Here is a 25,264-nt window from a genome sequence, read left to right as displayed (position 1 = left end):
AACTTCCACCAATGTTTTCTGCCCCTTGTTTCTTTGTTTCATCCAAATTGATTGTACTTCTTGGTTTTCTGAGCTGAGATCCTTTCTCTCGACTTTCTTTATCTTATCCTTTATTATCAGGATTGCTCTTCCTCCTTTTTCATTTCGTCTATCTCTTCTAAAGGTCAAGTATCCGAGAATATTTAGTTCTCAGCTTTGGTCCATAATTAGATCAGGCCTGTTAATTTCTATCTGTGCTGTTAATTCATCTAATTCCTTGTGAATGCTTTGTGTGTTCGGTTGTCGGGCCTTTTTTAACTTTTTCTCATTTTACCTGACGTCACCTCAGCTATTAATGTCCTTTTGAATTTATTCTTTCCTGAATCCTCCCATTCTCCCACCCTTCTCCATTTAGGCCATAAAGAATAAACTGTGTATATTCACCACAATTGTTACCAGAGAAAAATTAGGAGATTTTAAGAGCGTATAAACAATTAATTAGGCTTTTAATAGCGTTTCCCTAAATCCAGGCTGGGAAACCATTAATGAGGGTTCATCAATTTAAAATGCCACTTAAGAGTGAGGAGAGAAGTGAGAAGCAATGAGCGGGATTCTCCGCCCCCCACCGGGTCGGAGAATCGCCGGGGGTCGGCGTGAATCCCGTCCCCACCGTCCTCCGAATTCTCTGGCCCCCCAAAATACGCCCCAGCGTGAATCGCGCCGCTCGTCTCGGAGAAGGGCGGGGACCAGCGCGACTCAATGGGCCCCGGGGCCTCCCAAATTCTCCGAGCCGCGATGGGCCGAAGTCTCACCCATTTAACAAAGGTCCCGCCGGCGTAAATCAAGGTTGGTGCCTACCAGCGGGACCCAGCTCCGTGGGCGGCCTCCGGGGTTCTGGGGGCGGGAGTGGTTCACGGCACTCTTCTGGCTCCGGGAGGTGCCCCCACGGTGGCCTGGCCCGCGATCATGGCCCACCGATCCGCGGGCGGGCCTGTGCCGTGGGGGCACTCTATTCCTCCACATCGGCCACTGTGGTCCTCCGCGATGGCCGATGCGTAGACGAACCCTCCCGTGCATGCGCCGGGATGACGCCAGCACACACTGGTGCTCCCGTGCATGCGCCAACTCGCGCCGGCCGGTGGAGGCCCTTCAGCGCCGGTTGGCGTGGCGCTAAGCCCCGTCCCCAGGGGCGCAAACCACTCCAGGGCGGGCCTAGCCCCTGAAGGTGCGGAGGATTCCGCACCTTTGGGGCGGCCCGACGCCGGAGTGGTTCACGGCACTCTTCGCCGCCGGGACCCCCCGCCCCACCGGGTCAGGGAGAATCCCGCCCATTGTCTTTATTCAGTGAATTTACTTAGAATATGCAATGCTTCACATCAGATAACAGTAAAGGCAGAGATCGTTTCACCCTTTTAAGGAAACTTTAGTTAAATATTTGAAGCAGAGGAAAATCATGAGCACAAATGGGCGATGAACTTGGTTTTCATTGTTGTAAATCTGATTGGTTAAATGTCCACTTTGAGGTTTGGAACCTATGGTCCCCATTTTCATTTGCCCAATTGGCCTGATTTCCCAGTTTTGAACCTCTCCGCTTTCCCCCACTGCCAACTTCGCTTTAACCAAGCTTCCTTAAAACTCCTGATTTGAGGTTGGAAACTATTCAGTTTCAGAAGAGAATTACAAATGCAGTGTGGTTACACATGACTTCAGACCACACAACCTGCTCAAATTGTTTTCTCGTTAGAAAAAAACTAAAATTGATCAAACATGGGCTTCAGTGGAATTATGAGTCAGAACACTCAATTCATCCTGGCAAGTTTAACTCAAATAATGCTCACACTGATTAGATGAAAACTCTCAGACTGGTTTTGTTGATTATAAGTTCTGTGTGTATCTGTGAAGCAAATTTTGCAATTTGTGTCTACCTTCCTGTGGGCATTAATTTGCAGTACAAGATTGTCTATTACTTTTCACTGAATTGGCAATCTCATTCAGGCCACAGTGCATGGAATAGGAAATGAAAATGTCACACTAGTCATGTAACCTCTTTTAAGTTGAGTTCAGTGTCCAGGAAGCTTTGCTCTACATGCATTTCCCTTGCACTGCCATCCTTCACTGTGATAGTGAGTAAAACTCTGGAGAAAATAGAAGTCTGTAAAGATAATAAATGTTGGCAACGTGATGGAGCGGCAGACATTGAATTTCTCCATGTGTTATAGATGTCTAGTCACACAAAACGTACTTGATGCTTCCAGCTGGCATGTTCTGTTTTCAGGTTAAGTGTCATGGGACAGTAAATTAGTCTGCTTCAGGCATGTAAATGTGGTTCAGTAAATAATAAACTACTCTGAGAAGTTGCCAGTTGTTAATTTTCATAACACTTGCCAGACAATTTCCTTGTTTGATGGTAATAAGAGATAGTAGCCAGCTTTTCTTTCAGTAAATCCTGGCCTCCAGAATTAGCTCTGATGCACTCGACATCCTGTGTTTTTACTGTGAAGTCTGTAAATAGAAATCTTCATGCATTAAAGCCAACCAGAGTAAAATGGAACAAATTTGTTTCTACCACTGTCAGCTCTAGATTAAAGCAGAATTCCTTCAGGCATGGAGTGTTAATGTACTACATAAGAACTAGGAACAGGAGTAGGCCATCTGGCCCCTCGAGCCTGCTCCGCCATTCAATGAGATCATGGCTGATCTTTGTGGACTCTGCTCCACTCTCCGGCCCGTACACCATATCCCAGAATCCCTTTATTCTTTAGAAAGGTATCTATCTTTTTCTTAAAAACGTTTAAAGAAGGAGCCTCAACTGCTTCACTGGGCAAGGAATTCCAGAGATTCACAACCCTTTGGCTGAAGAAGTTCCTCCTAAACTCGGTCCTAAATCTACTTCCCCTTATTTTGAGGCTATGCCCCCTAGTTGTGCTTTCCTCGACCAGGGGAAACGACCTGCCCGCATCTATCCTATCTATTCCCTTCATAATTTTATATGTCTCAATAAGATCCCCCCCCCCCCCGCATCCTTCTAAACTCCAATGAGTACAGTCCCAGTCTACTCAACCTCTCATCATAATCTAATCCCCTCAACTCTGGGATCAACCTAGTGAATCTCCTCTGCACTCCCTCCAGTGCCAATATGTCCTTTCTCGGGTAAGGAGACCAAAACTGAACACAATACTCCAGATGTGGCCGCACCAACACCTTATACAATTGCAGCATAACCTCCCTAGTCTTGAACTCCATCCCTCTAGCAATGAAAGACAAAACTCGATTAGCCTTCTTAATCCCCTGTTGCACCTGCACACCAACCTTTTGCGACTCGTGCACCAGCACACCCAGGTCCCTCTGCACAGCAGCATGTTTTAACATCTTACCGTTTAAATAATAATCCATTCTGCTGTTATTCCTCCCAAAATGGATAGCCTCACACTTGGCAACATTGAATTCCATCTGCCAGACCCTAGTCCATTCACCTAACCTATCCAAATCCTTCTGCAGACTTCCGGTATCCTCTTCACTTTTTGCTTTACCACTCATCTTAGTGTCGTCTGCAAACTTTGCCACATTGCACTTGGTCCCCAACTCCAAATCATCTATGTAAATTGTGAACAACTGCGGGCCCAACACTGATCCTTGAGGGACCCCACTAGTTACAGGTTGCCAACCAGAGAAACACCCATTTATCCCCACTCTCTGCTTTCTGTTAATTAACCAATCCTCTACCCATGCTACCACTTTACCCTCAATGCCATGCATCTTTAGTTTATGCAGCAACCTTTTGTGTGGCACCTTGTCAAAAGCTTTCTGGAAATCCAGATATACCACATCCATTGGCTCCCCGTTATCTACTGCACTGGTAACGTCCTCAAAAAATTCTACCAAATTAGTCAGACACGACCTACCCTTTATGAACCCATGCTGCGTCTGCTCAATGGGACAATTTCCCTCCAGCTGCCCCGCTATTTCCTCCTTAATGATAAATTCCAGCATTCTCCCTACAACCGAAGTTAAGCTTATCGGCCTATAATTACCCACTTTCTGCCGACCTCCTTTTTTAAACAGTGGTGTCACGTTTGCTACTTTCCAATCCTCTGGGACCACCCCAGAGTCTAGTGAATTTTGATAAATTATCACTAGTGCGTTTACAATTTCCCTAGCCATCTCTTTTAACACTCAGGGATGCATCCCATCAGGGCCAGGAGACTTGTCTACCTTTAGCCCCATTAGCTTGCCCAATATTGCCTCCTTGGTGATTACAATCATCTCAAGGTCCTCACCTATCATAGCTTTATTTCCATCAGTCACTGGCATGTTATTTGTGTCTTCCACTGTGAAGACTGACCCAAAAAACCTGTTCAGCTCCTCAGCCATTTCCCCGTCTCCTATTATTAAATCTCCCTTTTCATCTTCCAAAGGACCAATATTTACCTTAGCCACTCTTTTTTGTCTTGTATATTTGTAGAAGCTTTTACTATCTGCTTTTATGTTCTGAGCAAGTTTACTTTCATAGTCTACCTTACTCTTCTTCATAGCTTTTTTATTAGCTTTCTGTTGTCTCCTAAAGACTTCCCAGTCCTCTAGTCTCCCACTAATTGTTGCCACTTTGTATGTTTTTTCCTTCAATTTGATACTCTCCCTCACCTCCTTAGATATCCACGGTCGATTTTTCCCCTTTCTACCGTCTTTTTTGTCGGTATGAACCTTTCCTGGACACTGTGAAAGATCGCTCGGAAGGTTCTCCACTGTTCCTCAACTGCTTCACCATGAAGTCTTTGCTCCCAGTCTACCTTAGCTAGTTCTTCTCTCATCCCATTGTAATCGCCTTTGTTTAAGCACAAAACACTAGTGTTTGATTTTACCTTGTCATCCTCCAACTGTATTTTAAATTCCACTATATTGTGGTCGCTCCTTCCAAGAGGATCCCGAACTATGAGATCATTAATCAATCCTGCCTCATTACACAGGACCCGATCTAGGACCGCTTGTTCCCATGTAGGTTCCATTACATACTGTTCCAGGAAATTATCCCGGACACATTCTATAAACTCCTCCTCAAGGCTGCCTTTACCAACCTGGTTAAACCAATCGACATGCAGATTAAAATCGCCCATGATAACCGCTGTACCATTTCTACATGCATCCGTTATTTCTTTGCTTATTGCCTGCCCTACCATCCTGTTACTATTTCAAGCATCTAAATTCAAGCAGATACGAGCCTAACCTGTCCAACCTTTCCTGAACTATATGATCTTTCCATCAGTTAACGTTGGACAGTAAAACTGGGATACATTATCATTCCAATATATTTCTAGCAAAGGTCTTCACTTAATATTCATAAAATAAAAATTGGAATGACTTTTCAAGGCATGCGAATGTGAGTTAAATAATTGTATCCAGTGATACAAGCAGCGGTGCAGAAAAACAACCTTTATCAGTAGTACATGATGGCAGTTTTCTGCTGTAGATATTAATTTAGCAGTTGAAATATTGCTTGTATGGAGGATTGAATAATAACTAATGAACATGTGAAGCCCCTCGAGCCCGTTCCGCGATTCGATAAGATCATGGTTGATCTGAACTATCCACATTCCCGCCTATTCCCATAACCTTTCACCCCATTACTTATCAAGAATCTATCTACCTCTGCCTTGAAAATATTCAAAGACTCTTCCTCGAAAGGCGGTGGAAGTATAGAATTCGAAAGACCTCTGTGAGAAAAAAACTCTCCTAATTTCTCTCTTAAATGGGCGACGCCTTATTTTTAAACAGTGACCTCTGTTTCTCCCACAAGAGGAAACATCCATCCCACACCCGATCTGTCAAGACCCCTCAGGATCTTATATGTTCCAATCAAATTGCCTTTTAACGCTTCTAAATTCAAGCAGATACGAGCCTAACCTGTCCAACCTTTCCTCCTAACAGAACTCACCCATTCCAGGTATTAGTCTAGTAAACCTTCTCTGAACTGCGGCCATCACATTTATATTCCTCCTTAAATAAGGAGACCAATATGTACATTGTAACCCAGTATAACTGAAGCATAACCGCCCTTCTTTTATATTCAAATCCTCTTATAATAAACAATGTCATTCTATTTGCCTTCTTAATTATTTACTGATCTTGCATTCTAACCCTTTGTGATTCCTCTGCATTTCAGAGCTCTGCAACGTCTCATTAGATCATAGAATTAACAGTGCAGAAGGAGGCCATTCGGCCAATCGAGTCTGCACCGACTCTTGGAAAGAGCACCCCACTTAAACCCACACCTCCACCCTATCCCCATAAACCAGTAACCCCACCTAACCTAAGGGCAATTTAGCATGGCCAATCCACCTAACCCACACATCTTTGGACGGTGGGAGGAAACCGGAGTACCTGGAGGAAACCCACGCATACACGGGGAGAACTTGCAGACTCCGCACAGTGACCCAAGCCAGGAATCGAACCTGGGAATCTTATGCTGCTTTTTTATTTTTCCTGTCAAAATGGATAATTTCATATTTGCCCACATTTGCCAGGTCTTTGCCCACTCACTTAACCTATCTATATCCCTTTGTCGCCTCTTTATGCTTCCTTCACAACTTCCTTTTCAACCTATCTTTGTTACATCAGCAAATTTAGCAACCATTTCTTCAGTCCCTTCATCCAAGTTATTTATATCAATTGTAAAAAGAATAGTTTTTTTAAAGCTTTTTATCTTGCACTCATCAAGACATTTGCAAGAATACAATGTAAGGAAATCAACAAATTTATAGTACGAAGTCTTACAACACCAGGTTAAAGTCCAACAGGTTTGTTTCGATGTCACTAGCTTTCAGAGCGCTGCTCCTTCCTCAGGTGAATGAAGAGGTATGTTCCAGAAACACATATATAGACAAATTCAAAGATGCCAAACAATGCTAGGAATGCGACCATTAGCAGGTGATTAAATCTTTACAGATCCAGAGATGGGGTAACCCCAGGTTAAAGAGGTGTGAATTGTATCAAGCCAGGACAGTTGGTAGGATTTTGAAGGCCAGATGGCGGGGAATGAATGTAATGCGACATGAATCCCAGGTCCCGGTTGAGGCCGCACTCATGTGTGCAGAACTTGGCTATAAGTTTCTGCTCGGCGATTCTGCGTTGTCGCGCGTCCTGAAGGCCGCCTTGGAGAACGCTTACCCGGAGATCAGAGGCTGAATGCCCTTGACTGCTGAAGTGTTCCCCGACTGGAAGGGAACATTCCTGCCTGGTGATTGTTGTGCGATGTCCGTTCATTTGTTGTCGCAGCATCTGCATGGTCTCGCCAATGTACCACGCTTCGGGACATCCTTTCCTGCAGCGTATGAGGTAGACAACGTTGGCCGAGTCGCACGAGTATGTACCGCGTACCTGGTGGGTGGTGTTCTCACGTGTAATAGTGGTATCCATGTCGATGATCTGGCACGTCTTGCAGAGATTGCCATGGCAGGGTTGTGTGGTGTCGTGGTCACTGTTCTGAAGACTGGGTAGTTTGCTGCAAACAATGGTTCGTTTGAGGTTGCGCGGTTGTTTGAAGGCAAGTATAGTGGGTGTGGGGATGACCTTGGCAAGATGTTCATCGTCATCAATGACGTGTTGAAGGCTGTGAAGAAGGTGACGTTGTTTCTCCGCTCCGGGGCAGTACTGGACGACGAAGGGTATTCTGTCGGTTGTGTCCCATGTTTGTCTTCTGAGGAGGTCGGTGCGGTTTTTCGCTGTGGCGCGTTGGAACTGTCGCTCGATGAGTCAAGTGCCATATCCCGTTCGTACGAGGGCCTCTTTCAACGTCTGTAGATGTCTGTTACGCTCCTCCTCGTCTGAGCAGATCCTGTGTATACGGAGCGCTTGTCCATAGGGGATGGCTTCTTTAATGTGTTTAGGGTGGAAGCTGGAGAAGTAGAGCATCATGAGGTTATCCGTGGGTTTGCGGTAAAGCGAAGTGCTGAGATGACCGTCCTTGATGGAGACGAGTGTGTCCAAGAATGCAACTGATTTTGGAGAGTAGTCCATGGTGAGTCTGATGGTTGGATGGAACTTATTAATGTCATCGTGTAGTCGTTTCAGTGATTCTTCACCATTCTGGATCACAACGTCTTCACCTTCGACAACAAGTTCTTCATCCAGATGCACGGAACAGCCATGGGGACCAAATTCGCACCCCAATACGCCAACATCTTCATGCACAAGTTTGAACAGGACCTACTCACCGCACAGGACCTTCAACCGAAATTATACACCAGATACATCAATGACATTTTTTTCCTTTGGACCCACGGCGAAGAATCACTGAAACGACTACACGTTGACATTAATAAGTTCCATCCAACCATCAGACTCACCATGGACTACTCTCCAAAATCAGTTGCATTCTTGGACACACTCGTCTCCATCAAGGACAGTCACCTCAGCACTTCGCTTTACCGCAAACCCACGGATAACCTCATGATGCCCCACTTCTCCAGCTTCCACCCTAAACACATTAAAGAAGCCATCCCCTATGGACAAGCGCTCCGTATACACAGGATCTGCTCAGACGAGGAGGAGCGTAACAGACATCTACAGACGTTGAAAGATGCCCTCGTACGAGCGGGATATGGCACTTGACTCATCGAGCGACAGTTCCAACGCGCCACAGCGAAAAACCGCACCGACCTCCTCAGAAGACAAACATGGGACACAACCGACAGAATACCCTTCGTCGTCCAGTACTTCCCCGGAGCGGAGAAACTACGTCATCTTCTTCACAGCCTTCAACACGTCATTGATGACGATGAACATCTTGCCAAGGTCATCCCCACACCCCCACTACTTGCCTTCAAACAACCGCGCAACCTCAAACGAACCATTGTTTGCAGCAAACTACCCAGTCTTCAGAACAGTGACCACGACACCACACAACCCTGCCATGGCAATCTCTGCAAGACGTGCCAGATCATCGACATGGATAACACTATTACACGTGAGGACACCACCCACCAGGTACGCGGTACATACTCGTGCGACTCGGCCAACGTTGTCTACCTCATACGCTGCAGGAAAGGATGTCCCGAAGCGTGGTACATTGGCGAGACCATGCAGACGCTGCGACAACAAATGAACGGACATCGCGCAACAATCACCAGGCAGGAATGTTCCCTTCCAGTCGGGGAACACTTCAGCAGTCAAGGGCATTCAGCCTCTGATCTCAGGGTAAGGGTTCTCCAAGGCGGCCTTCAGGACGCGCGACAACGCAGAACCGCCGAGCAGAAACTTCTAGCCAAGTTCCGCACACATGAGTGCGGCCTCAACCGGGACCTGGGATTCATGTCGCATTACATTCATCCCCCACCATCTGGCCTGCAAAATCCTACCAACTGTCCTGGCTTGATACAATTCACACCTCTTTAACCTGGGGTTACCCCATCTCTGGATCTGTAAAGATTTAATCACCTGCTAATGGTCGCATTCCTAGCATTGTTTGGCATCTTTGAATTTGTCTCTATATGTGTTTCTGGAACATACCTCTTCATTCACCTGAGGAAGGAGCAGCGCTCTGAAAGCTAGTGACATCGAAACAAACCTGTTGGACTTTAACCTGGTGTTGTAAGACTTCGTACTGTGCTCACCCCAGTCCAACGCCGGCATCTCCACATCATGGCTACCAACAAATTTATAGTGTTGGAGAAGAGAGTGCTGATTGTTTGGCAAGTGGACTCTGATTGATAGAGGCATTGCCATGGAGAATGCCCCAGTTGATAGTGAATGACAGTTAACTGCCAAGTGTTGTTTGAAATTTAAACCAAGCAGCTCCACTCTGATTAGTCAAGCTGATTGCTCTGAGGAATGAACCAGTGAATGGCTGTCATTTATTTTGTTTAGCTGAAACATGTGTAATGTGTGCACATGTTCTTTCTGTCTGCAAAAAACAGGGCCCTGTAGCTTCCAATACATGCAAATGCACCATGCTGTGTGCTCGAATGACAATCTTAAATTGGTTGTGAATCTAATTCTTTGCATACTGCGAATTATTTAGCAAATGTGATACAATCACTGAATAACATCTAATGTTCGACACAGTGTTTTGAGTTTTGCAAAAATGGGATGGTTCGGTACAGTCTGTACCTTGCTCGTTGCAACCGGCGGAAGGGACATGCTGTTTTTATGTTCCGCCAGCCTTTGGGATGTACGGTCTGCATAACTAGCATCACGCTGGCACTGAAATTCATAACCCACATTACTCATTTGTATGATGGGCAGAATGTCTTTTGGCTTGATGGCAGCATCCTGATAGCGGTGAATACCACTCCTGTTCCTACTGCATAGCAGCAGCGTGGAACAGCTAGCCTCACCTGTTTCTCCAATCTTTGAGCTGCCTTGCCCTTCCAGGATTATCTGAGGTAGACTGAGCACTTTTCAGGGCTGAAAGTGATGGCCTGAGGCCTCTTCGTGAATTTGTGCGATATACAGCGCAATACGATCTGATCAGGGTAGACATAATCCCACAGGATGCCTTTGATGTGCCCTATTTCAGCATCAAGCTTGCGTACGGAACAAATGGCTTGGGCCCTAATTATAAGGTTGCCGATAAGGCCACTCTTAAAGTTCGAGGAACTGTGAGAATCCCAATGCGTATATTGACCAATGAAGATCGGCTTGCAGTAGACCGTGGTGGGGAACCCTCAGTAGATTTCTCACTCTAGTTTAGTGAGGACTGAAGGAGAGCAGGTATTTAGGTAAATCCTATACATGCTCTATCAGTTTCTTAAAGTTAAGATAAACTTACCAAAGCAAAGTCTAGCTGAGACAGCTTGTGGAAAGGGATGGGCAGTTGGGGTAGGACTGAGGTTTTTAACAAAACATATTGCAGTCATTAAGCTGATATGTACTTTTGAAACTGTTGTGTGTTGAAAATTTAATGTAATCTTTGGTTTACATTGCCCTGTAGTGCCACCAAGTGGACATGGTTGTAAGGTATAATTTAGTAAATATGACTACGACAGGGACTGCTTTGGGCAAGCCTTTCTCAATTTGACACAAGCCTCTGAGTGTTAATAAGGTGGGGTTTACAGGGTTGATAGGTATGGGTGTTGTTGTTGTTTCTGGTGCTTGGGTCAATACCAGGTGGTTTGCAGGAAGAGTTTTCTGTAAAGAAGAACTGTGGGGTGGATTCGCCATCACTTCTGTAGCGGAGTTCCCGATGCTACAGAGAATCGCGCATTGGGAAAAAAATGGATCCTTTCCAATGCTCCTGTTCCCCTCCAGCAGGAGGATGCAAAGGGTTCATTTCAACACCCAATTCTCCACACCTCCGTGACGCTCAGGCCCTCTCGGCCAGGATTCACATGGTCGTGGACTGGTGAAAGTATGTTTAAGCATGGCCCTGGTGCTCGTGGTGGGTCAAGGGGTTAAGTATGTGACTCGGGTACCTCCGAAGTCCATCGGCGGGCCCCCCACAACACAATGCTTGCCATTTTAACAAAAGACCCTACTCCCATGCCCACATGGCTGTCCTTGGCCTGCTGCAATGTTCCAGTGAAGCTCAATGCAAACTGGAGGAACAACTTCTCATCTTCCGGTTAGGCACGCTACAGCCTTCCGGTCTCAAGATCGAATTCAACAACTTCAGATGATTAGCTCTACACCACCTAGACCCTTTTGTTTTCATCCCATTTCATTTCAATTGTCTCTTACCATTTCTTTCTTTCTTGTCTTTCTTAATATATATTTAGCCCCCCCCCCCCCCCCCAATCTTATCCACCTTTCCTTACCCCTTCTCACCTTTGCTTGCCCCTTCTCCCCCACATCCCCCACATCTCCATCTGTCACAGTTTAGCCTCTGATGTTAGTTGCTCTGCTGATTGAGCTCTCACACCTTTTGTTCTCTCTGGGGACTGCCATTCGCACCCCGTTTCCCTAGGATTCTGTGGCTATGACTCATCTTTCATTCTCACTCCACAGTATAAATATTCCCCACATTCTCCGGCTGTTAGCTTTGACAAAGAGTCATCGGACTCGAAACGTTAGCTCTTTTATCTCCCTACAGATGCTGCCAGACCTGCTGAGATTTTCCAGCATTTTCTCTTTCGCACCTATCTCCTAGATATTTATAAACTTTGTTGTTAGCTCGCAAGAGCACAGACCAGGAGCGATTCTACTTTGATGGGAGAACGGAGAATCCTGCCCTGTATCTTTATAACAATTATGACTCAGTGGTAAAAATGAAAATTGTGTGAAGTATCCTAAATTCAAGTTGAAGTTTCGGAGTATTAAAGAGCTAACTTTTACAATGGATGTTAAAACCATGCATGATTTTGATATGTATTTGAGTCGATCAATAAATCACCAAGAGCCCTTTCAGATTTGGATACTCAGTAACTTTGCTTTGTAAATTGTTTGGGTGAGTGGAATTCCTTTCTTGTAAAGAAACTGGAGATTGAGCTTTTGTGATGTTACATTGATAACTACACAGTCAAATGTGGTAACGATTCATAAGAACGAGTGATATTTAACGTTTGATCCTGGAGCTTGGGAACCTGATCTCAGATGAATGCTGGTGGTGATAAGGCCCTGGTATTCCTGGGATATGGGGTTAAAGGGGAAAGTAGGCATGGGTTCCAATTCTGATTTTCTATTCAGTGATCTCGGTTATTTGCAGCCAATAAATGAAGATAGAGTTGAAATAACTGCTGATGCTTCTATATTAAGGCTAACGTACAAATAATAACTTTTTGGGCAAAATACTGGAAGGTTGCTGGTGCCTACAGCTTTGTATCTGAAGTATTGATGCTTTCTGTAGAGCTGGGGAGAATATTGGAAATAGGGCACTGAAAGTCTGCGGTAGACATCATGATATGTCACAAAGAAACATGCGTCAATGTGTTGTGGTCTCTGTGACCACAAAGAATTGTATCAGCTTAATCGGCCGTTTCCTGTTCTCAGTCCAACTAATACTGAACAGCCATGGCATCTCTTTGAATTGTGAGTGCCTCTTGTTTTCTTCAGTCATCCTGCTCCTTGGGCCATTTCTGGTTCTTTGCCAAAAATATATCTGCTGCTAAATCTATTCATTATTCTTTTCCAACCTGATAGATCTGTACTTGGTTAATATATCTTGTGTGTCGCCGCACTATATATCACTCAACAGAACATGAAACTGAGCTTCATGCGTGAAGTAAATTGTAGCTTTATTCAGTCAGTTTTAAAATGTCTCTTGATCAGGTCAGTTTGCTTGCAAATACAGAGATTTTAAAAGTTCATTTTGTCCAAGCAAATACAGATGACTGAGTCAAATTCAATACAAATTACAATTCTTGATGATTTATTCAAATCAAAATGCACAATACAGAGAAGTTGGAAATAGACAAAATGGCGGCTTTCAGAGCAAAGCACAGGAAATAGTTAAAGAAATTAAGTAAGATGATTCCGGAATGAATTGTTCAAAACCGGCACCTATTTTTAAGGTAATTGCTATCATCAATGTTCTGTCCCCTTTCTGTCTGTGATTGGGTCATAATAATTATAGTTCATTTAATTCGATTGAAATGTCTGTCCATCAAATTTAGATATGGTGTGACTGAGATAGTTCGTTCCCACCAAACTTTATCTGTTGTCATGAAAATTGGACTGGGAACGCTGCCCAAATTTACATACTAACGAATGTGTCCTTCTGTCTGGCATTTTAATCTGATCATTCTCATGCTATTCAGCAGTTTTCACTGTCTGTTTGAACTGTGTGATCTTAATAAACCATTTTAATTCTGAATCATTTTAATAAACCATTTTGATTCTGAACTATTTCTTCCTTTAAACATGTATTAAAAGTTAGATTTCTATCACAACCCCTCTTTCAATCTGATTGTATGGTTGCAAGCTGTCCTCATTTCTTTTTTGGCCTGTGTTTCTCTTCCAATTCTCAATCCTAATGATCTTGGGAAAGAATCATCTTCCACTGCGCCGTTCCGGTTCATCATCACAACAGTCATCAACTTTTATCTTCTGTCTCTCGGCTATTATAGTATGCCTGACCCTGTTGAGACCAAATGATGTTACCTCTGCCAAATGTAATGTCTTTGCTCGCCCTTAATTCAGGTGGCCAACCCTCCCAGATTGGGCTGAAGTTTTCAGGAATTGACGATTAATCTCCAGGACACTACAAGATGTGCAACCCTGGAGAGAAATTGTTGGGGCATTAAAAAAGATTGTTTTTTTTTTGTTATTTTCTTTGAACGTTTCTCTTTACCAGATGTAAACATGTTGAAAATGGACCAAAATGAATGTTTGGCTGACTGTCAAGAATCATCCACTGGGTCTCTTTGTTTTTCAATTAGCAGAGGAAGGCAGTGTGTCACAAGGATGGATGTGTTGGTTGACTAATGGCTGGTCATGCGATGAAACCACAGATGGCAACCCTACTCTTACTCCCAGTAATTTTCCTTCTATTTGTAAATCTTCTCATGCTTATCCTATCCTACTGGCTATTATCCTTGCTTAAGTTCTTTCTTAGTTTCTAACATTCAAACGTGTAATAATAAATGATCAGACACCTCCTCAATCTCTGTTGTAAGCATTTCTTAATTAATACTTTTGGAGGAATCGGATAGAGCTGTTGCCTCTGAGCCAGGAATGAAAGTTCTAAATGCAGTCTTACATTTTATAGATTTTATTAGAAAAAAGATACTTTTAGCCTTCACAGCGCCATGAGCATAGGGTTACAGTTGCTGAGCTCAAGGTCTCCTTGCTCTCCCAAACTTCCTTACGATAGTATTTTTCACAAAGCTCAGCTGGAAGGTCATTTCAGTGACCTCATCCAAGAACTTCACTCTTCGTATTACCCTGAATTACATCAACTGAGCATTGCAGAGCCTCGAAGCATGATCTTCTCAAGGCTGAGGGTTAGGCAATAAATGCTAGACTTGCTAATGATACTCATGCCCCATGAGTGAACAGAAAAAAAGCTGTCCTAACTAGTACAGGAAAACTAAGCAAGCAGGTAGCAGATTAGAATTATCAAAAGGCTTTCTATATGACACCAGTTACAGCCATTCTACAGATATTGCCTTTTTCTACAGATCCCATAAAATTGTCTTGACTACGGAATGGAATCTTGAACATAAAATGGATTCCTGCATAAAACATTTTCGCTAGCATCCAAACATCATGGGGGGGGGGGAATTCTCCGGCGCGTTGGCCCCCACCGGCAGTGGAATCATCCGTTCCCGCAGTCGGCCAATGGGGTTCCCCATTGTGGCTATCCCATGCCATTGGGAAACCCGCGGGCATGGATGCGCTGCCAGCGAAGCGGAGATCGCCCGAAAGGAAAATCCTGAAGCATGGATCTAGATAGGAAATAGAAATAACACACTGGGGAGTGAGTGTAAATTTTAGGCCATCTAACAGTAACTACACTGTAGGACTGAATATCCATCAATAATAAATGGGGGCTTGTAAGTAATGGCAATATTCACAGTTAAGCATAATCTTCATATAGATTAGACAAATCAAATTGGCAAAGGATGAGTTCATTGAGTGTATTCGGGACAATTTCTTAGAACAATTCTTTCTGGAACCAAATAAGGAATTTTAGACCTGGCAATGTGTAATGGGACAGAATTAATTAATGATCTCATAGTATAGGATCCTGTAGGCATGAGTGATAATAACATGATAAAATTTGACAGGGAGAAACTTGTATCTGAAACTAGTGTTTTAAGTAAAGGAAATTACAAGGCACGAAGACAGTTGGCTACATGTGGACTGGTAAAATGGGTTAAACGATAAGATAAGCATTGGCAGACATTTGCAGAGATAGTTTCTAGCTCTCCACAAAAGTATATTCAATTGAGAAAGAAGGACTCTACAAGAAGGATGCACCATCTGTGACCGTATAAGGAAATAATGGATGGTGTCAAATTGAAAGAAAAGGTACAATGCTGCATAGATTAGTGGTCGGCCAGAAGATTGAGAACATTTGAGAAACCAGCAAAGGATGACTGAAATCGGGGGCAGCACAGTGGTTAGCACAGTTGCTTCACAGCTCCAGGGTCCCAGATTCGACCCCCGCCTTGGGTAACTGTCTGTGCGGAGTCTGCACGTTCTTCCCGTGTATGCGTGGGTTTCCTCCAGGTGCTCCGGTTTCCTTCCACAGTCCAAAGATGTGCAGGTTGGGTGGATTGGCCGTGATAAATTGCCCTTGGTGTCCAAAAAGGTTAAGTGGGGTAACTGGATTACGGGGATAGGGTGGAGGCGTGGGCTTAAGTAGGGTGCTCTTTCCAAGAACCGGTGCAGACTCGATGGGCCAAATGGCCTTCTTCTGCAATGTAGATTCTATGATTCTATGAAATGAAGATAGAGAAATTAAAGTATGAGAGTGAAATAGCAAGAAATATAATACAGACTGTAAGACCTTCTACAAGTATATAAAAAGTAATGTGATCCCGGATCAGACCCAACATTTGCTAGGATACCAGGCAAGAAACCCAACACTTTTATAAAAAATAAAAAATAAAAATATTGTTCTACTGTGAGGAAAGGATACTTCTCTTCAGGAGTGATTCCACACACAAATAGGGTTATAGTATTTTAAAACTTTATTATTAATGCAGTATTCGACTACTTTAACATCATAGAAATATAGCCTATATTACAGTTACACAATGCTTAACAATGTAAGGAAACACTTTAACTTCTGATAACTTCTCTACCTCCAACAAGCAAAACCCATCACAGGTCAAAAAACACTTTTAAATAAAGTTAGCAAACACACAGTTACTTGCCATTCTGTGGATAGAAGGTTCTTTGAAAGACTGCACCAGCACGTCAGGGCCACGATTGTAGAGACCACAAGTAAACCTTGCCCATGTGATTCCCAGCCGCGGGGACTGGAGAATCATGGGAGGGTGGAGAATAAGGCGCTGGGTCTGCTAAATAGATGCAAGTGGGTCAATCCAACCCATTTCCATTTATTTTCATGGTCTCCCTGCCATGTGGCGTGAAACTCGTTCACGCCCCCAGCAAGGGATCGGAGCATGGCATTTTGCATTTTGCCCCGACAGCCGATTCTCTGTCCCATCGGGGAACGCATTCTGGGAATCCCGGGGAAAGTCCTGGGGATGGAGAATCCAGCCCAGTATTTCTAATTATCTACTCCCCAGGGAATCCCCAGAAATCATAACAAAATCCCAATAGGCCTTTCCCGTAAACATAAACATGGTTAAAATGAATAATGATCTCATTTTTACACCATCTTAATTTTACCTTTTGCAGCCACAAAGTCTCTGTTTTTTTAAAACCAGGTTTGTTTTTAAAGAATTACTGTAGCCGATATATACATTCCCTAACTCAAACTTTTAAAACATTACTGCAACAAATACATATAATACAATGGGCTGGATTCTCCGCAGCCCCGTGCCAAAATCGCAACCGGCGTGGGGGCAGAGAATCCACTTTCACGCCATAATCGGGCCTGGCGCCGGTCCGCCAATTCTCCGAAAAATGGCATGACCGCGGAGTATCCGCAGCTAAAGCTGCTAGATTTACTCCGGGTCCCTGCGAACCCCCTACAGGGCATTGAATTAGGTCAACATTTTTATTGGAATTTCGGGAGTAAAACACCACCTTTTTTTCACCAGCATGGGACCGAGTATCATTTTGGGAGAATCCAGCCCAATATATATACCAATTTATTACATTCATCGCAAAAGGAAAAGAGTAGCTGTTGTAAATGTTGATCCCTTAAAGGACAAGACTGTAAAATTAATAATCATAGAATTTACAGTGCAGAAGGAGGCCATTTGGCTCATCGAGTCAGCACCGGCCCTTGGAAAGAGCACCCCACTTAAGCCCACACATTTCTATCCCCGTAACCCCACCTAACCTTGTTGGACACCAAGGGCAATTTAGCATGGCCAATCCACCTAACCTGCACATCTTTGGACTGTGGGAGGAAACCGGAGCACCCGGAGGAAACCCACGCAGACACGGGGAGAACGTGCAGACTCCACACAGACAGTGATCCAAGCGGGAATCGAACCTGGGACCCTGGAGCTGTGAAGCAACTGTGCTAACCACTGTGCTGCCCACACGGCAATGGGAAACAAGGACATGGTAGAGGCTTTGAATAAGTTTTTTGTATCTGTATTCATGGTAGAAGATACAAAAATCACCCTAAGAATAACTACTTGTGACAATAAGTGATTATTATAGTATTATAGAAAATCAAAAGGGAGGAAGGGACTTAACTATGGAAAGAAGTACTTGGCACTAAAGGCTGCCAAGTCCTTTGGACCTGATGGCCTGCATTCCAGGGTCTTACAAGAAGTGGTTGCTGAAATAGTGGATGTATTGGTTGTAATCTTCCAAAATTCCCTGGATTATGGAAAGGAATCTGACCATATTTAACTAGTCCGTGCTTGCAAAAACTCAGAACATAGTGTTCCACATTAGATGTGATTCAATTGGACAGCACTTACTGAATAGTCCCAAGTGTGCTAATAATTGCACACAAACAACCAATTTGGGTTATCAATTGGGCTCGCTATGTGATTTACTTATACTTGGTGGAAGTTATATATATATATATATATATATATATATTCATATGCAGGATCCTGTCCTCTGAAAACAGAAAGAACATATCGAGATAATGCACTTTTTCAATTAAACAAATGCTTGGCGATTAACCGTTGCCTCGTGCATTCACCATGACAATGATCTGACCAATCAGAGTCCACTTGCCAACTAATCAGCACCTTTTTTCTCACAGTATAAATTGTAATTCCCTATGAAATTTGGTATACTTGCATCTGTCCTGATAAGTGTAAGATGAAAAACTTTGATTTTATTCAAATGGAGAGAGACTGCAGTACAGCGGTGTCTGGATGTTCTTGTTCATGAATCACAAAAAATAACATGCTGATACAACAAGTAATTCGGAAGGCAAATGGGATGTTGGTCTTTATTGCAAAAATTTCAAAGACCAAGATTCTGAAGACTGCATCTCCCTTATCTGGAATTGACTGAAACAAAAGGTATTGATAACATCTCGTAATGTCTTAAGGGTGCACTCCAGATTATTTTTCTTTTTGCACACAACACTCCAGGTGCAACATTCTTTTCTGATACATTCCCTCATCACTTTACAGACGTAAACTTAATAGGTGCAGGAATGCTTTAATTTAATAATTCTTTCAAAAAATAATCAATTTCCATAGGAGCAGTGTACTTTTGTGGAAAGCTCAGGTTTGGTTGCAGTGTGGTTCAGGTGATTTGAGTTTTGAAGGCACAAGTGCAGAACAATTAGAAATGCTGGAATTACTCAGCAGGTCTGGCAGCATTTGCGGAGAGCAAAAGAGTTAACATTTCAGATCAATGACCCTCTGTCAGAACTGTACTGTATAATTTATTTCAGATTTGGCTGGTTTGGCATTGACCCAGAAGAAGTAGCAAAACCTTGGCTGAACTACATTGGAGCAGCTCTATCTTTTACGAGGTAAACCTGACTAGCCATTGTGAATGAAATATGAGTAATTGATGCAATTTGTATTCAAATTATAGATTATATGTGAAGGAATTTTGTATATTTGCAATTTTTAAAAAAAGAATGTGTTGTTATTCTAGCTAATAAACAATTCTTACTCAATTTATAAATAACAATACAGCGATGAAAGGAATTTATAACAAAATAATCTATTCATCTGAATCCTTTAAATACCATTCGAATAAGATATAACATTGCAGTTAGTTTAAAGCTACACTGAATTTTGAAGTCTGATATTTTTGATTTGTTCAGTTAAAGTATTGATTTAAATATTTTCTGTTTCAGTGCCATCATATTTTTCTTTGTCAAGAGTGATATAAATGCTGCAAACAGTTCTGAATCAACACTTCCACTACTGATTGATAGCGTGAGTAACAGCTCCCTGTGGAGTTGGTCTTGGAGAAACTCCTTTACACACAAAAGTTTGCTGTAGTGAAAGTTAAATAAATTCCTTGCTTTGGATTGTCCTTACGTTTTGATCTGCATTCTGTAAATGCTGTATCCAAATAATGTTTAATAATGATGGAACACACCAAGCAGGAACAGTAAGGAACTTTGGGGTTTTTGTGCATCTGTTGGTAGCACTGTTACTTTTTCAAGTCAGAAAGTTATGGTTCCAGAATATGAGTTCATAACATAAACTGACAATTTGGTGCCATATTGAAGGAGTGCTGCAGTTTGGATGCTGTCTTCAGGTGGGACTTGAACTGAGGTGCTTACTCAGATAAAATAAAGACCCACAAGACAGTCAAAGCCTTGTTGAAAGTTCTTCTGATGTTCTGGTCAACACATGTCCCAAAATCAGAACCACACAAAATTCCTATTCATTCATCTAATTTGCTGTTTATAACAATTGCTGTGCGCAAATTGTCTCCACATTTTGCAATGTTTTCAGCATAACTGCACTCCAAAAGTAAAAATCAGGAAACACTAGAAATAAGGAAAACCAAGATCAGTCCTCAGTGGGAGCAAAACAGAACAACTAGGGGCAGAGGCCATGTTGGGGAGGGATGGGTTGTGTTAGGATAAGTCAGGGGAACCGAAAAACAGAAAACAAAAGTGGGGAGTCAAGATGGAGGTGGAAGTTCGCAGCCTAAAGTTGTGAATTTAATGTTGAATCGGGAAGGCCTAATCGCAAGATGAGGTATTGGTCTCCCAATTTGCGTTCGGCTTTGCTGGAGCACGGCAACAGGCTGAGGACGGATATGTGAACATGAGAGCAGAATGATGAGTTGAAATGGAAAGCAACTGGAAGGTTGGGGTGATGCTTGAGATGTTTCGCAAAGCGGTCGTCCAGTCTGCATTTAGTCTTCCCAATGTAGAGGAGGCTGCATTGGAGCAGCTACAAGTTAAATGCTGCTTAACCTGAAAGGAGTAGTTTGGGCCCTTGGTCAGCGAGGAGATAGTCGGTAAAGGGGCAGATGTTGCATCTTCTGTGATTGCATGGGACGGTACCGTGGAAAGGGGATGAAGGGTTGGGAGAGATGGAGGAGTGGACCAGGGTGTTGTGGAAGGAGTAGTCCCTGCGGAATGCTGACGGGGTGGTGAGAGGAAGATGTCTTTCTTGGTGACATCATGCTGGAGTTGGCAGGAATGGCAGAGGATAATCCTTTGAATGTGGAGGCTGGTGGGTGAAAAGTGAGAACAAGGAGGAACCTGTGAAGGCCAGCATTCCTTTAGCCTTTCTGTCCCTCTTGTTGACATTTCAATTATCTATGTATCTGGACTCATACGTGTCTTGGAACCTCAACTACTGCTAGCTTTTCACCATTTAGAGAGCACTCAATTCTACCTTTTTTGTATTTATTTTTACCCAAAGTGCATGATCTCATATTTGACTACATTGAAATCCAATTGCCACAGTTTTGCTCATTCACTTAATTTAATAACATATATGTAATTTAGTGCTTCTTTCTGCACAACCTACAATGCTGCATATCTCCGTATCATCAGGAAGTTTGGTTATGTGGCTTTTTACGCATCATCTTAAGTTGTCTGTAAGTACTTTGAATAGTTGAGGTGCCAAAACAGATTCCTACGGAATATCACTAGTCAGATCCTGTCAGTTAGAGTACTTGCCTCACTTTCTGTCTCCTGCTGCTTAGCCAGTTAGCTGATAACTTGTCTTCAGTTCCATCTGCTTCAACCTTAGCTGATAGTCTTTTACGAGTGACTCTATCAAATGCATCTGTAAATCATATCAAATACATTAAGAGATATTCCCCCCTTCACTACTTTGGTCAGCTCTTCAAAAAGTTTGATCACATTTGTTTAGCACGACATGTCATTTACAAATATACGCTGACTCTGACCAGCTGAAAAATCTCGAGGTGTTAGTCACCCCCACCCTTAATTATAAAAAGTAGTAATTTTCTGAAACAGACTTTCGATTAACTATAACTCCCTGGTTTTCACCTTTCAGTTTTGTTAAATAGCAGTTACAAGTTTGGTTTTACATTCAAAAGGAATGGTTCCTGAATCACAAGCACTTTGGAACATTACAATTCAAATCTGCAATGTTCTCACCTACGTTCTTTAAAACCTTGGAATAGAAACCATATATTCCTGGGCATTTATCACTCTTTGGTGCTTTCATTTTCTTCATTGCTGTTTCCTGTTTTGTTCTTTAGGGGTACAAACTGTTTATTTAAATGTTTCTTATTTATCTGCTGGTTTAATTACTTACATATTTTAGTATCCCCTTTACCTGGAGAACTGAAAGCACAACTCCTGTCTGTTACTCTCTTCCCTTTCATTTATTTTTGATATATTATTCATACTTGCTTTTACACTTTAGCACCCCTCTATTTACGAGCTTAAATTCCTTGTGACCACCCAATTTATCCTTTCCGCTTGAACCCTCGTTCCAGCCAGTCAGGTGGAGCCCTTCCTGATGGTAAGGTTCCGACCTGTCAGATGAAATGGAAACCCTGTCCCCCAGACTACTCCTTCAACCACATACTGTTACAATCCCAATGGCAAACCGTAAACCAAAATAACCAAATTTACCAAAGGTTGGGTGGGGTTACTGGGTTACGGAGATAGGTTGGAAGTGTGGGCTTAAATGGGGTGCTCGTTCCAAGGTGCAATGCAGATTCGATGGGCCAGAAGGCCTCCTTCTGCACTATAAATTCTATGATTCTGTGACCTCCAAATGAAGAAATTACCAACAAGATTTCACTTTCTGCAACTTTTGCTTCAACACGAATCAGCACCAATGCAAACTTTAACATGAATTAACAGGCAAATGATACTTCAAATAACAAGGTAAATTTCACTTTGAATAGTCAATACAACACTTTACATAGGCCTAAACAACCACAAGCACCCACACCATCCACTCCAGACTCATGGCACTACATATATTTCTAACTTGGCTTCTTGTATGTAGGTCTCTTACTTTCCCATTCATTTGGTTTGATGAAGTCCCATTCACCAGTAGTTGTATTCCATCTGAGGTCCCCAGAGGTGGTCATCGCCCATACAGCACACGCCTGCAGAACCTCCTTATGTAGGTTCAGTCTTTATGGCACAGATTCCACAGAGACCCTTTCCACTCCTTCAATAAACCTCGTTAAACAGTCTGGTCGGCTCTGGCAAACAGCAACAGCAGCAGATCTTCTGCTCCCGCCAAAGGCAATCCCCTGCGGCGGGTTCCCCGGCGCAGGACAGGTGAGCCATGCAAAACACCATGGACATCAGCAGGACTGCATATCCCTGCTGAATGCCAATGGCAAGCCGCCTCTGCCACCAGAAAATACGCCACAGATGCTGTAAAATCCTTTGGCTTTCTGTCCTGCAAACTGCTTGATGTGTTGGGTGCTCTGGATCTGTGGAACACATACAGGCCACCAACACTTAAAATAGTACAACGCTATTTTATTAAGTTAGAAACTGTTGAACATACTTTCACTGTGGGTTAACACGATGTTAGATTAAACTAAAGACCTAAGCCTGTCCTAACCAGTCTATGCACTCAGCACATGGTGAAGATCTGTGCTGTAAGCTCTGTCCTTCTGAGAAGCTGCATCCCGAATGAGCGGGAACTCTGATGCCCTCTGTCTATATAATGAGTGTGCTCTAACTGGTGATTGGCTGCGGTGTTGTGTGCGTTGATTGGTCTTTCTGTGTGTCCATCAGTGTGTGTGTCTGCACCATGATATACTGATGTATATTATGACATCTTCCCTTTTATAAAGAAATGTATGTGTGTGGCAATAAATAATGTGCAGTGAGAATGTTCCTAGCTACGTGTGGGGTGTGAAGACATATTTACAGGACTACGTACATGAGAACTAAGCTATTTACCTGGGAAGGTGCCTGGTGCAGAGAAGCAGAATGCAACAAGAGTAATGAGATCAACACTATATACAAACCAGGGAAACGATCAAACAAAGCAACAAAACAATTCAGAGAGTCCATAAGTTTAAAAAGTTCATAAATTTAGTCTCTGAGGTGGGCGACGAATTCTGGTTGACCGCCTCAAGGGTGGGTCGAGAGCTGCTGGTTCATGAGCGGGCTGGACTGCGTCAAAGTCAGGGGGAGGCAGAGTGACAGGGAGCTCTGCATAATCCGTGGCAGGGTCAGCAGGAGGGCGAGGTGACACTGGAGGATCATGTGGCGAGCGTGGAACGAGACGAAGGGCGTATCGATTGCGGCGCAGAATAGAGCCATCCGGTAGACGAACCAGGAACGAGCGGGGGTCCACCTGCCGAAGGACAACAGCGGTTGCAGACCAGCCACCATCCGGAAGATGGACGCGGACGTTGTCATCTGGAGCCAGAGCAGGGAGATCAGCTGCACGGGAGTCATGAGCCGCCTTGTGCTGTGCACGAGACAGCTGCATCCGGCGAACGACCGGAACGTGGTCGAGGTCTGGGACATGGATGAACGTCATCGTCGTCCTCAGGGTGCGACTCATGAGTAACTGGGCTGGCGACAGGCCAGTGGACAGTGGGGCGGAGCGATAGGCCACCAAGGCAAGGTAGAAATCAGACCCAGCATCGGCAGCCTTGCATAGGAGCCGTTTGACGATATGTACTCCCTTCTCTGCTTTGCCGTTGGATTGGGGGTACAGGGAACTGGACGTCACATGGGCAAAATTGTACCGCCTGGCAAAGTTGGACCATTCTTGGCTGGCGAAGCAGGGGCCATTGTCCGACATAACCGTGAGTAGGATGCCGTGTCGAGCAAAGGTTTCTTTACATGCACGAATGACTTCAGACGAGGTGAGGTCGTGCAACCGTATCACCTCCGGGTAATTCGAAAAGTAGTCCACGATCAGGACATAGTCTCCACCCAGCGCGTGGAACAGGTCGATGCCCACCTTGGTCCATGATGACGTGGCCAACTCATGGGGCTGCAGGGTCTCACGTGGTTGGGCCGGCTGGAAGCGCTGACAAGTGGAGCAGTTGAGCACTGTGTTGGCTATGTCCTCATTAATGCCAGTCCAGTACACTGCCTCTCGGGCCCTTCGGCGGCACTTTTCCACGTCAAGGTGACCCTCGTGTAGTTGTTGGCGGGATGACAATGCGGTCCAGTTTTAGAAGAACCCCGTCTACTACCGCCAGATCATCTCTGACATTATAGAATTGAGGGCATTGGCCCTTGAGCCACCTGTCCGTTAGGTGGCGCATGACACACTGTAGCAAGGGGTCAGCCGCCGTCTCGCGGCGAATTTGGACGAGGCGTTCATCCGAGGCAGGTAGATTGGAGGCCGCGAATGGGCGTCAACCTGGCAGACAAATCTCGCTGGGTCACATGGAGTGTTGA

The 25,264-nt window shown here is 43.9% G+C and overlaps 1 protein-coding gene across 4 annotated transcripts in view; it reads left to right on the top strand.

Moving 5' to 3' along the window:
• tmem144a (transmembrane protein 144a) overlaps positions 1-25,264 on the top strand; it is a 123,692-nt gene that overhangs the window by 61,384 nt on the left and 37,044 nt on the right. For all 4 annotated transcript variants that reach the window (XR_011940119.1, XM_072495787.1, XM_072495785.1 and 1 more), the window contains 2 exons: positions 19,364-19,444; positions 19,778-19,859. Coding sequence is in view for 3 of the 4 variants with exons in the window: in XM_072495787.1 (XP_072351888.1) it covers positions 19,364-19,444; positions 19,778-19,859 (163 nt within the window). In the remaining variant the exon portion in view is untranslated. The remainder of the gene's footprint in view (positions 1-19,363; positions 19,445-19,777; positions 19,860-25,264) is intronic.

Source organism: Scyliorhinus torazame, chromosome 3, assembly GCF_047496885.1.
Source record: "Scyliorhinus torazame isolate Kashiwa2021f chromosome 3, sScyTor2.1, whole genome shotgun sequence".
NCBI classification, from domain to species: Eukaryota; Metazoa; Chordata; class Chondrichthyes; order Carcharhiniformes; family Scyliorhinidae; genus Scyliorhinus; species Scyliorhinus torazame.
Note: the sequence above shows the minus strand (reverse complement) of the source record. Positions and strands in the feature narration are given on the sequence as shown.